This window comes from Acipenser ruthenus, chromosome 37 (assembly GCF_902713425.1).
Source record: "Acipenser ruthenus chromosome 37, fAciRut3.2 maternal haplotype, whole genome shotgun sequence".
Classification (NCBI taxonomy): Eukaryota; Metazoa; Chordata; class Actinopteri; order Acipenseriformes; family Acipenseridae; genus Acipenser; species Acipenser ruthenus.
Window position 1 is genome coordinate 1,596,911 of NC_081225.1, and position 15,761 is coordinate 1,612,671.

Here is a 15,761-nt window from a genome sequence, read left to right on the forward strand (position 1 = left end):
AATCAGTTGGGCTTAACCAGTAATGCTATTTATAACCAGTTGAGGGTTACTTTTCAATGTAAAATAAAAAATAAAAAAGCAATCCCATTTAACAGAGAAGGACTGAACATTCAGTACATGTAAGTTGAAATGTGCAAATACCCCCTAACTGCAAGTACCATTATTATTATTATTATTATTATTATTATTATTATTATTATTATTTGTTTATTTAGCAGACACCTTTATCCAAGGCGACTTACAGAGACTAGAGTGTGTGAACTATGCATCAGCTGCAGAGTCACTTACAACTACGTCTCACCCGAAAGACGGAGCACAAGGAGGTTAAGTGACTTGCTCAGGGTCACACAGTGAGTCAGTGGCTGAGGTGGGATTTGAACCGGGGACCTCCTGGTTACAAGCCCCTTTCTTTAACCACTGGACCACACAGCCTGCTATACATCACAAGGGTGGGGGTTGTAAGGAGATTGTGTTCATTGCGTGATGCCTACGTTTACAAGTATCACGTTATACCACAGAGATGGTTAAAAGAGCCATACGGATTAGCAGGGGGGGGGTCATGTAGTCCAGGGGTGGCCAAAGCTGCTCATTAAAAAAAAAAAGATGAAATATGCTGCATTTTGACTCTACTTGCTTCTACCTATGACTACTGACCTGGCCTTGAAAACCCATTTTTAAAACCCATTAAAAACCTTTCAACTTCAAAGGAGCCATATTGTAGAGCTCAGCGACCCTTCTAGGGCACAAGAGCCACTCGCTGGGCAGCCCTGCTCTACTGTATATAATGGTGTAGCTCTGAAGAGGTGCTCTACACTGATTGGTTGATATCTTCCCACCCCCTGCCTCCCTCCGTCCCCAGCGTCTGGAGCTTGGTGATGTCATCTACGTGCGTGGCTGCATCCACGCGGTGTACCTGTGGTTCGGGGATAACATCGGCGCCACCATCGGACTGTGCTGTGCCCTGTTCCTGCCGCAGGTAAATACACTTACCGGGACCTATATACACAGTGTGCTACAGAATACTTGTAGAATGAGAAATGGCAGCAATGTATCATTGGTACACAGGGGTGTCCTGACACTCATGCTTGCTTTTAAGAAATATTTATCGACAGGCACTAAATAAATCCATTCATTAACGTGTTCATTTCGAAACAAGAAAGCTGTCCTTCTCTCGCCTTTACAATGGAGGACCAATCGATTGCCATTATTATTATTATTATTATTATTATTATTATTATTATTTTTTTTTTTTATTTCTTAGCAGACGCCCTTATCCAGGGTGACTTACACTTGTTAAAAGATATCACATTATTTTTACATAAAATTACCCATTTATACAGTTGGGTTTTTACTGGAGCAATCTAGGTAAAGTACCTTGCTCAAGGGTACAGCAGCAGTGTCCCCCACCTGGGATTGAACCCACGATCCTCTACCACTACTCCACCCTGCTGCATTAACATTTTGGGAGACTGGCATTTTTGCTGCCGTACCGAGGCATCAGTGCAGGGAGTTAATTGTTATTGGTCAGTGTTCTGTTGTAAAGGCGAGAGAAGGACAGCTTTTCGTTAATGAATGGATTTCTTTAGTGCCTGCTGATACATACTTCTAAAAGTCAATTACTAGTATGCTGTCTAGTTCAGTTTTACAGAATATCTGTAAGTGGGCTGGCCTTTGTCCTCCAGAAGCCGGTAGCTCACTGGCGTCCGCTCTCGAGTCCTTGGGGGTAGAAGAGGAAGCTGGCTTGGTCGTGGGATCAGAGGACGCCCGCTGAACCGAGTTTCATAAACATGACAGTACATCACACCCACACAATCTAGTTCACTTCCACGAGATACTGAAAGAGCTGCAATTTAAGATCACTGCGCTAACCATGTAAGACCCACAGGGCCTGATTCAGCAATTTGCCACATTTATCTCAGCAGGAATGGCTCTAAAGTGAATAAAATAAAAAATATGGACTTGCAAGCCTCATAATTCAACGTCTGACTTGTTTATTTCTGGTTTGGGAACTTTATTGCGTTGCTTTCTGAAAATAAACATGTTGCTGATGGTTCGCAGTAAACAGCTTTTTCAAGGTCTTTGCGCTAAAGTTTAATTTGCATTACTATTGGGGGGCGTTACAAGCTAAAAAATTAGTAAGAAAGACAACAGCGCTGTGGAGGCTGGCTGTTCTACTTCCTCATTATTCAGCACTGAGCAGCCAGTTGTCTGGAGAACTTTTGTGGACTTTCAACGCTATCATTCACTTTGCACACCAATAAAACAGCCTCAGTAATTGCCCTGAGACTGTAACTCCACACGGGACTCATTTTTACATCTCCTGTATTATTACGCAGACAGCTGGCCAGGTTTAATCAGCCTGTGCCAAGCTTGTGTTATCCCTGGCCAGTAGCCACGCTCAATCTCGCAGGCTGCCAGAGCTAATTACCATGCTGCTCTGCTGGCGGTTATGGATATGAAATATTATCGTGCATTCATTCATTTATTCTTGTTTGGATGCACTTTGTATAATTTTCCGTTTCGCACTGTGCCGACTTTTTCAAATGTAAAATGTGATGCAGTCAGGGGGCGCAGTCTCGAGTCCTGGCTGTGCAAAGCTGTCGGTCTTTGCTGGGCATTCCACAAGAAGCGTTGGCTCTGGCGATCATGCAGGTTGGGGAGGTAAAGCCGACAGGGGCTGATTCACCTCTCCACAATACAGTGACCCCTGCTGGCCAGGCGCCGGGTGAGCTCAAAGGGGACACCTGCAGGGCTGGCCTTCATCCTCCTGCAGAGCTGGGTGTAAAGTGGCGGTTGGCTTGGGGATCGGAGGACGTCCGTGTGACATTCAGTTCTTTGTCTCCTGCAGGGAGTTGCTGTGGAGAAGGATCGTAAATCCGATTAGGGATGGTAAATTCTGACGGCACGATAACCTTCCAAAAAATATACCCCAGTTATCATCGTGCTGCTGTGTCATGTGTTTTTATTATACAGCTGTTAAAACTAGTATAAAAGGCGCTTTTAGCATTTTTTGAAGTAGCTATTTAAAGAAATACACAGAAGTCCAAACTTTATGTAACTTTTTAAATGGCTTTACATAGCTGGATGTGTTGTATACCCCTCATTTAATATGTTGAGCATGCTTTCCAATTCTCGCTACAACTACACTATACAATGAGCTGCCTGTACAAAACAATTGGTTTTTAATAAGCTTCCGTTACAGTTTTGATCGTTACGATTCTGATCAGGGCTGCTCTCTTGCTGCTCTGCCTGATTGAGTCTTATCTCCCTCTCTGAGTTACAGACTCTCCTAATTGCCAGTGAGTCCTGGAGGAGAGCGTGCCTTGGTTAGCTAGACAGGGCTACAAGCCTTTACTGGATGCGCCACTCGGGAGCCACAGCAATCCTTTTTTTTAATGGTCTCCGCTGTTTCTCTTGAGAAATATACCATCTTAAAACGGTCATCACACCGCACAGCACAGACTTGCACCCACTCCCATCCTCCTCTTCCCCCCCCCCCAGTCCTTCCCCAGTACTCCCTGACTTCAACCCGCTCCCCCTCCGTCCTCCCCCACTTCCCTCACGCTTCCCTGAGTCTCATCAGCCTTGGCTGTCCACTCGTCAGTGTGTTGGTGTTTGGAGACATTGACTTGCATTGAAGAGCCACCTGTTCTTCAGTAGATAGCCTTGTTACTGTGGGGCAGCTGATTCTCATTCACAGCGTGAGAGGAGTGTGGGCGGCTATTCACTGGATCAAACGCTGCAGATGGTGTCCCACAATCCCTTTCACACTCAGATAGAACTCCTTGCCATCTGTCTTCTGCAGTCTGCCATACTTTTAAAAAATCAAATCAGATGTTAATTATATAGCGCCTTTCATGCAATCTCAAAGCGCTGTACAATACAAAGCAGAGAAAATCACAGTGCAAGCCATTTGGGATCCCAAGCAGCATCACACACACACACAAAACGGCCAACAATTGTAGACCATTCAATCAAACACAGTCTAATAAAAGATGCATGCTGAAAACCACAATTAAAAAAAAAAAATTAAAAAATGCATTTGTATCAATAAAATAATAAAAAGAGTTTTAAAGAAAAATGGAATCAAATTCGAATTTTAAAAAACGTGGTGCACGCACATACCGTACCGAGGGTCCTGGCAATCGCAGAACAATCGCACACAACCTGAAAAGGTCAATATATTTATACAAAATTGATTTTATTTATTTATTTATTTTTTTTAATAGCCAAGTGCAATCCGAAACTTCTACAGGGGGTGGGCAGTGTCCCTTGTAAAAGTTTAACGCGTTCATTTTGCAGTTTTGCCCCTGTGCTTTTCACATGGTTTACCCTGGTTTGCCAAGTTTATTATTATTATTTTATTATTATTTATTTCTTAGCAGACGCCCTTATCCAGGGCGACTTACAATTGTTACAAGATATCACATTATTTTTACATACAATTACATTATTTTTTACACCTTATTTTACATAGTTACCCATTTATACAGTTGTTTTTTTACTGGAGCAATCTAGGTAAAGTACCTTGCTCAAGGGTACAGCAGCAGTGTCCCCCCCACCTGGGATTGAACCCACGACCCTCCAGTCAAGAGTACAGAGTCCAGAGCCCTAACCACTACTCCACACTGCTGCCACACCTCGCTATTCTTTACAATGCTTCCCTATGCTTAACAAGCTTTCACTGTGCTTTATTACACACTGCTGTGTTTTTACTACAGGAAACATTTATAAGGGTTAGTTTTTCTTTCTTTCTTTCTTTCACACCTGATAGCTCCCTGTTTTTTTGTCTCTCCCTATGGAAGCTGAATATTGGTTCGCTGCATGGTTTATTACATAGTCTCTGTTTCTTTTATTTTTTATCACTATTAATATTGTTTTTTCACACGCCATTAAGCACAGCAGTCTCTGCAATAGAAACTCCCTGTCTAAGTAGCTGCTTCACTGCCCTGCAGAGTCCTATAAAAGAGCCATTTGCTGCTGCTGCTGCTGCTGCACACGTGGCATGGCTGACGTTTATTTGCAGCACAGAATTGAGTGTTTGAGGGCCTTCAGTGTCATTATAGCGGGGTATTGGGAGGTCTCCTCAATTACTCCCGGGGCACCAGCAGGATTAACAGAGAGTTAAAGAGCGGCATTATTTAGACCCGCCACTGCTTAGATCATTAAAATAGCCCCCGGTGTCCGCACACAGACTCTGGGTCTCTACTGACAGGCAGGTGAAGAACAGAAAGATTTAGAAGCACTCTTGACCGGAGGGTCGTGGGTTCAGTCCCAGGGGGGGACACTGCTGCTGTACCCTTGAGCAAGGTACTTTACCTAGATTGCTCCAGTAAAAAACCAACTGTATAAATGGGTAATTGTATGTAAAAATAATGTGCTATCTTCTAACAATTGTAAGTCGCCCTGGATAAGGGCGTCTGCTAAGAAATAAATAATAAAATGATAATAATCTCCGACGCTGTCAGAAGATTTCAGTTCTCGCCTTAACTCTTTTTCAGCGACTGCTTTACTCCAGTAATGTGCTGTATTCATCTTTGTCACAAGTCTGCTTTAAGATACTCTGAGTAAGTGTAACAGGGCGGAGGCTGGGTGCGACCCGGCGACCCGACGCACTGCAAGTGAGCATCTTAACCGCTGTGCAAAAGAGCCAGGCTCGTCTGCGTTTGAGCTTTCATCTCACCAACAGGGGGCAGAGTCCGTAACGGCAGTGCATCACATGCCACTGCCTGTTGCATAAGGAGCTGCCCCCCTGCTCTCCTGCTCCCTGCCGCGCGCCCCATGGGTCCTCGTTAGCTCTGTAGACAGGTCCGCAGTACAAGTGGTGCCAGTCTGGGCACTCGCAGCAAGATTACCTGATTAGGGGTGGCTCTCTCAGCAGCATGGCATTCTCCACACAGAGAGTTACTGTCATCTGGAAGTCAGTTCTCATTGCAGTGCCAAAGACTGGCAGGGGGCGATACTAACTTCGAAACAAAGCCATTAACTATTGAGATCACGCTGCAACTGGGAGGGGGGTGGCTGTACTGCAGTCTCTTACAGCGTCTACCGCGTCACATGCTGTGGTAAAAGTGTAGTAAATGCATTGTGGAATAGGTTTGGGTACAGTAAAGTGTTTTTCGTCTGTATATTATTAAACTTGGTCAGGATGTTCTTTATCTGTCAACAGAACCAGAAGGGCATGTGGAGTTGGTCTGTCTGTCTCTCCGTCTGTAAGTTTTAACATAGAAATGAAACTTGCTCCAGATATTCACGCAAGCTTAATCTTTGTCATCTGTCCATACGTCTTTAAGTCTTATTTGTACACGTGTAAGAGAATTTTGCTCGTCACAAAGTGTCTTTTATATTACTAAGCGCCATCTAGTGCACAGCTGGTGTATTGCCAGCAAACCAAAGGAAACTTGTTTCCAAAGTGGCAGATCACTAGATGGCGCTAGCTCTTGCTTCTATAAATGCACGTTGACTGGTCTAGCCCGTGTAACATATAACCTAAAAAAAAAAAAGTTTGCTCCAGGCAGGCTTGCTTTCTGCACACTTAATAACTGAACATTTTAAACATAATCAAATAACTGCAGCATCAAAATACATTTTCAAATAAAGAAAAATGCAGCGGTTACACTTGGCTCAGTATACATGTGCATCCAGCTGGATGGAAGTCATTGCTATGTACTTGTCTATGTTACTAATTTTGACTTCTTGGCCGGAGATGGATGTCTCTGACAAGCTCCTTGTATTGGTTGTTACTATTTCTTTGATATAAACAGGGCTCATTTTTTTAGAAATGAATACGTTCTTTGAATAGACGTGCTGCACTCTTAATGAGTTTAGCAGGGGAATTATACCTCCTAAAAGCCCCATCACAGCCAGGCCATTGACGTCTGCAGAAGTCAGTTTTTGTTCATGTGTTTTTCATGAATCACCTCTCGTTTTCCACCCGGGGTGGGGGTGGGGGGGGGGGGTCGCTTGTGTCATTTGCCAAATGGAGAAGTCATTCAAAAAGATGACGCTCTCTTTGCAGTGCTGCTGTTTAGTTAAAAAGCAAGCAGCTCCAAATGACATGTTCATTTTTTTTTTCCCACTGTTCCTTTGCCTTTTCGCTGCGTTTGCAGTGATCGTATTGCTTTTTGGTCCTGTGTTAAGTTGCTTTGGCTTTGAGTTCAGTAGCTGCTCTCTGGTTTTAGTCACCTGCCATAGACTCGTGCAATACTCAGTAGAGTGGAAGTGTATTGAACCTCAAGATTTGTCATTTGAGCTTTGCACACACAAAAAAAAAATGCAATCATTTACTACAGAAATTAGTTATTATTTTTTGCAAACTCATGAAACTTATTCAAAACAATAAAAAAACTCAGCGATGTCTAAAAATGTTTTTATTGCTAATATTTAGTCTGGCCACCATTTGGCATCAGCCTGGCATGTTTTTGGCTTTGTGTCTGTATACTTTCTCAAGTCTCTGGTGTAATTTGATTCCCTTTTTCTTTGTTGTATCCACAGACTTACTTTTGTCAAGTCCAATAGACTTCGAAGCAATGGGGTGTTCTAATAAGTGTGCACACTTCTCTAGACTAGATAATCCACAGTGTCCTTTATATTGATGAGCGCCATCTAGTGCACAGCTGGTGTATTGCCAGCAAACTAAAGGAAACTTGTTTCCAAAGTGGCTGATCACTAGATGGCGCTATCTCTTGCTTCTATAAAGACCTTTTGACTGATCTAGCCTGTTTTACAGCCAGCTAGAACTGAAGAGCAGATGCTGAGCTTGAGTGAAAGAACCTTTGCACACATGCGCACACACACACGCACGCTCGCACGCACACATACACACACGCATGCTTGCACGCACACATACACACACACACACACACTCTGACACGCACGCACACACACACACGCAGGCACATGCACACACATGCACACGCACACTGACACATACACACACATATACACACGCACACACACGCACACGCACACACATACATACACACACACATACACACACACAAGCACGCACACAGTATTTTAGTAATTGAAATTCGAAGCACATCAATGCAAGGGGAAAATAAATTTACTTTTTTTATGTAAGTGAATTGAATTTAGCAGACTGCTACCTAGAACTGCTTTTTGAAACGAGTCCCTTGATCTCCTCGATTTTTGACAGCATTCAGATTGATGATGAGTAATAACCCGCATTTCTTTCTTTTGTGTCCTGGTGTTAGCAACTCAGTAACAGCCTGACAAGTTCATTTTGGATGCGTTTTATTTCGTCACAAACTTTTTTTGGTTTTGTTCTGTTGCTATTTTAGTTGCGTTTTAGATGTCGAAGCTATGGTTTGTGCTAATGGTTTAATGGGATTGTACCCTGAGCAACGCTCCCATCTGTGAAATTTCACAAATAGCAAACGGTCCTAATTAAATGATGCATTATCTCCGGTCCTTTCGTGCAGATTTTAATGACCCACCTTCCGTTCTAGTGTAAATAAAACTATTCAGACATTTTTAATGTTAATAATTACTTCCCAGCATTTAATCAATTAATTTGTAAGCAATTGGTAGAATGCACAAGATCCACAAGCAGGAAACTCCAGTAATAATGTTAATTGAAGCAATTAGGTAAGAAATACATTTTAACTAATTAGCATGCCTTTTGTAAGCCTTAAAAATGATGGTAAACCTGGAATTAACTACTTAGTGATGCTATAAGGATGAGACCAAACCCTGTTTCAAATCTTAACAATGCTTGCCATTTATTAGTTCCAAATGCCCACATTACATTCTACATGGAACGCTATGGATTAGATACAATACGTGCCGCTAGCATGAACTGGAGAGACAGCCTCAGACTGATACACAGATGGTCCTGATGATCTGGAGGCATTGGGAGCTTCTCTGTCTGTGTTGCCTCTATACCAGCTATTACTGATGATCTGGAGGTATTGGGAGCTTCTCTGTGTGTGTCGCCTCTATACCAGCTATTACTGATGATCTGGAGGCATTGGGAGCTTCTCTGTCTGTGTCGCCTCTATACCAGCTATTACTGATGATCTGGAGGCATTGGGAGCTTCTCTGTGTGTGTCGCCTCTATACCAGCTATTACTGATGATCTGGAGGCATTGGGAGCTTCTCTGTCTGTGTCGCCTCTATACCAGCTATTACTGATGATCTGGAGGCATTGGGAGCTTCTCTGTCTGTGTCGCCTCTATACCAGCTATGTATACTCTATCAGCTCAGAGCGTACGTGACTACAGTGTGTTTCTGTTATCTTACTAATTATAATAGAAATTTGTTATTCAGCAGTTACTCCATGCAGGTGCAACCAACCACTAACTACTCTCTGTTACAAGGCTACTGTGGTTCATTCTTTACCATAGGCCTCCTTTCAAATACATTCTTACACATGCTTTAGCACTCCAATCATTCTAAGACAAAGGCCAAGCGGAATTGCATTAGCAACTCTACTCATGGCAAAGTCACCTCTGGTTACCAACGTATTTTCTTTCATATGATTACCAATGCATTTTCCCTCTACACTTTAAGTAAAGGTGGATTGACACTGGAAGCAAGCGATGCAAGCGAATAATTTAGAAGTGACTGGAATGTATGGATGCGTCTACACCAGCTGCGAGCGGCCAGTCTGGGTGAAGTGAGCGACTCCACAGGAATAGAATTCTGTTCTGTTTTCCCCGCCAGTCGCGAGTGACCTAGAGTGAAATGGACCAATCGGAAGCGAAGTCAGTTTCCCAACCCACTCACAAAACCACACCCAGGATCAGCTTCAGTCCTGTTTGCAGGCACAGCCCCAGGGTCAGTCCCAGTGCCTGCCCCAACCCATCCCAGGATAAACTCCACCTGCAGCAGTTTTGGTGCAGTATGGACTGTGGGAGAGGATGGACGAGAAGGGGAATTCTGTAAATAGTTTTGTGAACGCCGGGGGTGTATTGTGTTGTATTACTGCAGGCGTGATTGCGTGTGTTTGATCTCTTCCCTCTGTCAGCAGGACCTCTCTCCTGGGTGTGTGGCCACTTCGCTCTCTCTTTGGTGTGTATTGGCTTAGCTTGCTTGTTCTGTAGTCTGAGCTGTGCGAGTGGTGTTGTGAATAGGCCTTGTGTGGGATTGGGTGGGAGAACAGCGAGAGGGATAAGGACAGTTTCTGCTAAAATATTTGCTTTTGTAGACACTAACATCGCTTGCTTCCAGTGTAGATCCACCTTTAGGGTTAAGCGATACCTGGGGAAGAATCGTTTTTTCGACACTCGCCACTTTTGAGTGGTTTTTCCCTCCTAAAGCATTTTCTAATTCAGCTGAAATTCACAACATCATTGCCGAAACATCACTGATACTATAAATATGAGAGATCTCAAGTATTGCAATCAAAGTTTCGACAGCTCCTAGACGCGCGGATGCACTTGAACTGCTGAAATCAATCTCTCGGATTGTAAGAAGTGTTATAAAACCATGTAATGAATACCGTGTCGGTTTTCAAAGCGATTTGATATTCAGAGAGGAACACAAGCGATCTAATTAATCCACAGTTCTCTAATCTTTAATTGGACACTCTAAATGTATTTGAAAAAAGGAAAGAAGGAAGGAAGGAGTTGCGAGTAGTTCCTTGCTAGCTGATTGCTGTTGTAATTGTTTGAATGCGTCTCTGAAGGACTCTGTAGTGCTGTGTGAACAGCATGCAGGATTTCTACAGTGACACGGGCGGCCACACTGCTGCCTGGCTGAAAAACGTCCTTGAGAATTAGATAGAAATCTTGAAGGACTTTGCCTCATTAATCGTTTCCAAATAAAACACAAAGGCGAAGGCATACTGATTATTCCATTGAGAATGAACTCCCGCTTCTTGTTGCTGTGTTTGCCCCCGGATCAGGTAATTGCCTCTAGGGCAAAGTCATCTTTTTTTTCAATTTGATCTAAACAGATCTAAATATCGCCTCTGTTTTGGGCCCAGAGAAATCGCAAACATCCAACAATGCATGTTAGTCTATTTTAGTTGATTTCTGTATGTAAAAAAAAAAAAAAGGAAAAAACTCAGGAAGGTTCATATTTTAGTTTGGTGATTTTAACAGCATTAGATATTTTTTTTTGTTTTGTTTTCATTGCACATGTGTGTCATGCACATGTCTACTTTACACTCCTGCACATCAATGCATTGCACTGCACTGCAGAGGCCAGCTTTAGTGTGTCTGCACTGAAGAAAAACTAATCCACATCAACTGCGGGATTAGACTGCGCTTGTAGATCTTTTGATCCGCCCTTCCTGCTCTGCACTGGACTCTCCTGACCTCAGCACCGCGTTACTGGATCCTCAGCTGATGCACTATCCTTGCACTATTGCACTGCTAACATGTCACTGTAGATATAACTTGCTGTGATCCTAACTGGCTGCATCCTAGTTCATATTGTATTATAGTAGTATTATTATTATTTGCACTTACTGTAAACTACACTGTATTTAAATATTAATTTTGCATTGTAACCCTGTACTGCCCTGCAACACTTGTAACTCACCTTGGATAAAGGCATATGCCAAATAAATAATAATAATAATAATAATAATGAGCAAAGCTGCATTGACTAGTGGCAGATTTGAATATCAGATTTGACTCCGGGCTTCATTTTGCTCGAGTGTGAAAGCAGTGTTGTGGAGTTACTGATCCCTCTCTCTCCTCACAGCTCTTCGGTATCATCTTGACCTGTCTGTTCTGGACCAAGCTGAAGGAACTGAGTCTGTACAGGACGGACCAGGTGGATTTCAAAGCCCTGCGGCAGGCCGGGTTCCAGTACAGTGAGCTCGACCTGTCTGGGGCAGGGTGGTGCCTCTGCCTGCCGCGGGACGGAGGGTACTTGCCCGTCCCAGAATCCGAACTTGATCTCTGGTCTCCGGAACCTGAAAACCCGGACGAGCCTCCGATCGAAATCGTGCCGGGCCCCCGAACCTCACCGGACCTCTCCAGAACCGGGTCAAAGCAAAACCTCGGACTGGATGAAGTGGACTTCAGGGTGTAGCGAGCCCTGGGCTCAGTGCTGTGCCTCTACTGCTGTAAGGGAGTGGCTGTTTCCTGGACTCGAGGTTCCTGTAAGCTTGCTTCGAGTCTTCAGTGCAGGTTCAGGTACATTTAAGCCTTAAGCTGAGGGAACATGAAACCACTTTTTCAGGGTTAGGATTAGGGTTAGTGTTCCTAACCAGGAGACCGGGAGACCTAGTTTGAGGTTGCTGTATCAAACCCCAAGTCTCCCTGCCTGGTGTGCCGTGCAGTGGCCTGAAACCTAGTCTCCTGAAAGACAAGTTCCAAGCCATTGGCTTCGTGTTCCCTCAACTTCAGAAATACTGTGAGTATCTTAATACTTGGACTTTTTTTTTTTTTAATTTATTGTCAAAAAGGGACTGATTAGTGCGAATGAGAGATTTTTAGCAGAGCGGATCTTGCTATTCAGGTTTGTTGTTTGTCTAGGGTTGGGTTCACGAACGAGGGACTGAAAAGCGACTTTTCATTTAAATTGACCAACATTCTAGAATTTCCAATTCGCTCCGTTGCGATTGGTTTAGCAGATCCAGTAACTTCAGGTAGAGATTAGTGCTAATCAGGGTTTGTGAAACCAAACGTTCTAGTGATGTTTTTTTTAATACATGTGTTTGTACTTTTGGGGTGGGGAGGGGGGAATGAATGGATCTTTTTGGAGAATTTGTTTCGATGTTGCAGCCACTATGTATGCATTTGTTTATGTTGTTAAAATAAGATATTTAATTTCAAAATAATACTGTATTGTTAATATTTTTTGTATGCTAGGACTAGAAGAAAACGATTGATGTAATCATTTTAATGATTAGCAGCACTAATTTGAATCTGTGTTTTTTATTTTTACCTGACCTGTAAATGATAATGTTATTTATATTTTTATAGGTGAATAATTTCAAATATGGTTTTGAAATGTGTAAATATAGGTTTTTTGTCTTATTTTTGAATGGTAAAATACTGTACTGGGCAAAACGAAATACTGCTTCCAAAACTATTTCAATTCTAAGGTACAAAATCCTAAGGAACTGCTCCTGGTAAGTACAGTACACCCTCGCTGTAACGAACCGGTCAGGGTCCAAGCCTTTTGTTAGTTTATATCGAGGGGTTTGTTATAGCGAAAGGACAATCAGAATGAACGATAAACTGTTGGAGTAAGTTAATGAGATTGTGAATACAAGTAGAATTGCATGTACCTGTTCGTCTCATGCATGCAGTATTCTGCCTTTGCTTTATCCTATTCGCTAAAGAATTAAAACGCAGCACAAAAATCCTGAATTGAAGATGAACTTTTATTCAAAATCAGTCTGACACGAATCGTTTCAGAAAGCACCAAATCTCATTCCGCAGGAATCCCAAACTGAGCTTTTATTCCTAATCAACTCGACATGAAAAGTTTTTATTTATTTATTTTTTTTCTTTAATCAATTTTGCTTTGCCGCATGGATGCTGAACAAGCCAAAAAAACAGAGTGCCTTTTAACAACCTGTATTCACGACAGAGATATGCCTGCGTTACTCTTTTTTTTTTTTTTCAAAACGACCAATATAGTTTCCAGCTTTGTTGCAACATAAAATGATTTTCGTTTCAGCTTCACAGCTCGCTTTTTACGAAGACAAAAGAGTTGACTTCACTGCGGAGGTGGCATCTAGTGCGTATGGACTGGGATGTTGACAGCGTGTGTTTATATTCTCTTTTTTCGTTTTTTTATTTGGTCCAGGGTCCAGGTTCGTTATAGCCGAAGGTTCGTTATAATGTGTTGTAGCGAAGGTGTACTGTATGTCTACTTGGCTTGGGCCAAGAACATTGTCAAAGCTATGCACCCCAAATCGCCCCCCCAAAAACACTAAAAAACCATGCACCACTCACAAGCCCCTAAATGAAATGTGTTGTTTATTTGTGGTTTGCTAATTTTATTGGGAGCGTTTTTTATTTTTTTTTTACTGCTGCACGAACTGATTATTCAAGCTCTCCGCAGGTGAGGGTCTCTGGTGTTGATCGGACTGATTTACCCGTTCAGAGTGAATTAAGAAACAGCTGCTTGGGTTTGTGTGGATCGCTGTTCTCCACAGTGTCTTAAGAAAAGCAGCGATCATCTCAAACCCAAGCAGCTGTTTCTTAATTCACTCTGAACGGGGAATCCGCCCCGATCGACACCAGCGACCCTGCCCTGAGGAGAGCTGGATCCGAATCATGGAATGATCGGTTTGTGCATCTCAAGTTGTTTTGGAGTAAGTGTCTTTGAAAATGCAGCCCTTAGTTTTGCTCTAAATCCACACCGCTTCCACTAGCTGTTGAATCCACACTCTGGTCTGCACAGTTTTAACTTGTGTGTTTCTGAAAGAGGCTGTTTGTGTGACTAAAATAGGGTTTGATGTTCGGAAAGCAGACCTCAGGCCCTCCCGGTACTTGAAAAGCTGTGCTGTGCCGCAGGGTGTGAGTCTTGTGTGGTATTGCAGGCTCCCTGCATTCACTGCTCAAAACCCTCATTGCATTTCACACAAAAAATAAACTGAACTGAAATCGGGCTTTGCGTCTCTTTGTTTTGTTGTTGGGTATTATTTTACTGTTGCAGCCAGCCCTTAGAAAAGTTTGCCAGGATATTTGTGGACTTTTACAATGCTTTCCACATGGTTATACAATGCATTTACCATAGTTTCCCATGCTTTCACTGTGCTTTATTACACTTTGCTGTGCTTTTACCATCAGGAACTTTTTATAAAGGTGTGTTTTTTAATATGCTTTGCTGTACCTCTCTGTGCTTTATTACACTGTGCTGTGCTTTTATTGTGGGGAAACTTTTATAAGGGAGGTGAAACCACAAGGCTACCGTTCCCCAATGTGTCATGCATGAAATATTGAATTTTCCCGGGCAACGTCGGCTACTTCAGCTATATATATACACAGTATGTAGTATGCTGACCTGTATGGTAAGGCAAAAGTGTGTGTGGTGCATGGTAGAATTTGCTACAAAATGGGCTGCTTTTTTTATTTTAAATGTGTTCAAAATATATTCAAAATAAAAAATAAGATAGTTTAATGTAGACACAGATATCAGTCCGGAGTTCAGGGCGAGTCGTGCCCAGGTGTGTGGGGGTGCTGTCGTGTGTCTTGCAGCGCTGGACCGCAGGGTTTGCTGGTGGTATTGCTCTGACAGGTAAACAGCTTCACTGTCCAGTACGCAGTAAGGTTCCTGTGTGTGTTAGCTAGCGCTCCAGTGTGAGCTAGGCTTCTGTTCGGTTTTTGTTTGGTTTAATTTGTGTATATAAACAGTCTATTCCCAAATATGCCATGGAATTTAAAATCTTAAAACACATTCATGAAGAATGTAGATCCACTCCGTCAATCACTAGACATATCGATTCAGTGTACTTGTTTAACCAGGATAGGACCCTTGAGATATATAAAGACTGCTCTTCCAAATCGTTCCAGCTGGCAATGAGAGCGCGAGGCTGGCGTGTTTCAAATTAACACTGTGGATTACAGCTGTATGATCATTGACGTGTTTCAATCGCAGCACGTCTGGAGCAGCTGTGTAACACCCCGTGTCTCCCCTGCCGATTCTGCAATCGACAATAAACCCATCACTCAGGGTAGCCTGCCTAAAAAAGCAGTTTGTTTGAAGGTCGAATCTCCCCAACCGTCACACTGTCATGTCTGCTTGCTGTCTTGCTCATTGTGACTGAAACTGCTGTGTAATGGGGAGATGCAGCTTTTTTATACTGCAGGGGAAAACAGATGAAT

The 15,761-nt window shown here is 42.9% G+C and overlaps 1 protein-coding gene across 2 annotated transcripts in view; it reads left to right on the plus strand.

Moving 5' to 3' along the window:
- LOC117966065 (tetraspanin-15-like) overlaps nucleotides 1-14,759 on the plus strand; it is a 69,413-nt gene extending 54,654 nt beyond the window's left edge. Inside the window, exons 7-8 of one of the 2 annotated variants that reach the window (XM_059008640.1) lie at nucleotides 860-976; nucleotides 11,677-14,759. In XM_059008640.1, the coding sequence (XP_058864623.1) occupies nucleotides 860-976; nucleotides 11,677-12,009 (450 nt within the window). In that variant the 3' untranslated portion in view covers nucleotides 12,010-14,759. The remainder of the gene's footprint in view (nucleotides 1-859; nucleotides 977-11,676) is intronic. The other variant, XM_059008641.1, reaches the window with a different exon arrangement.
- The last annotated feature ends 1,002 nt before the right edge of the window (nucleotides 14,760-15,761 follow it).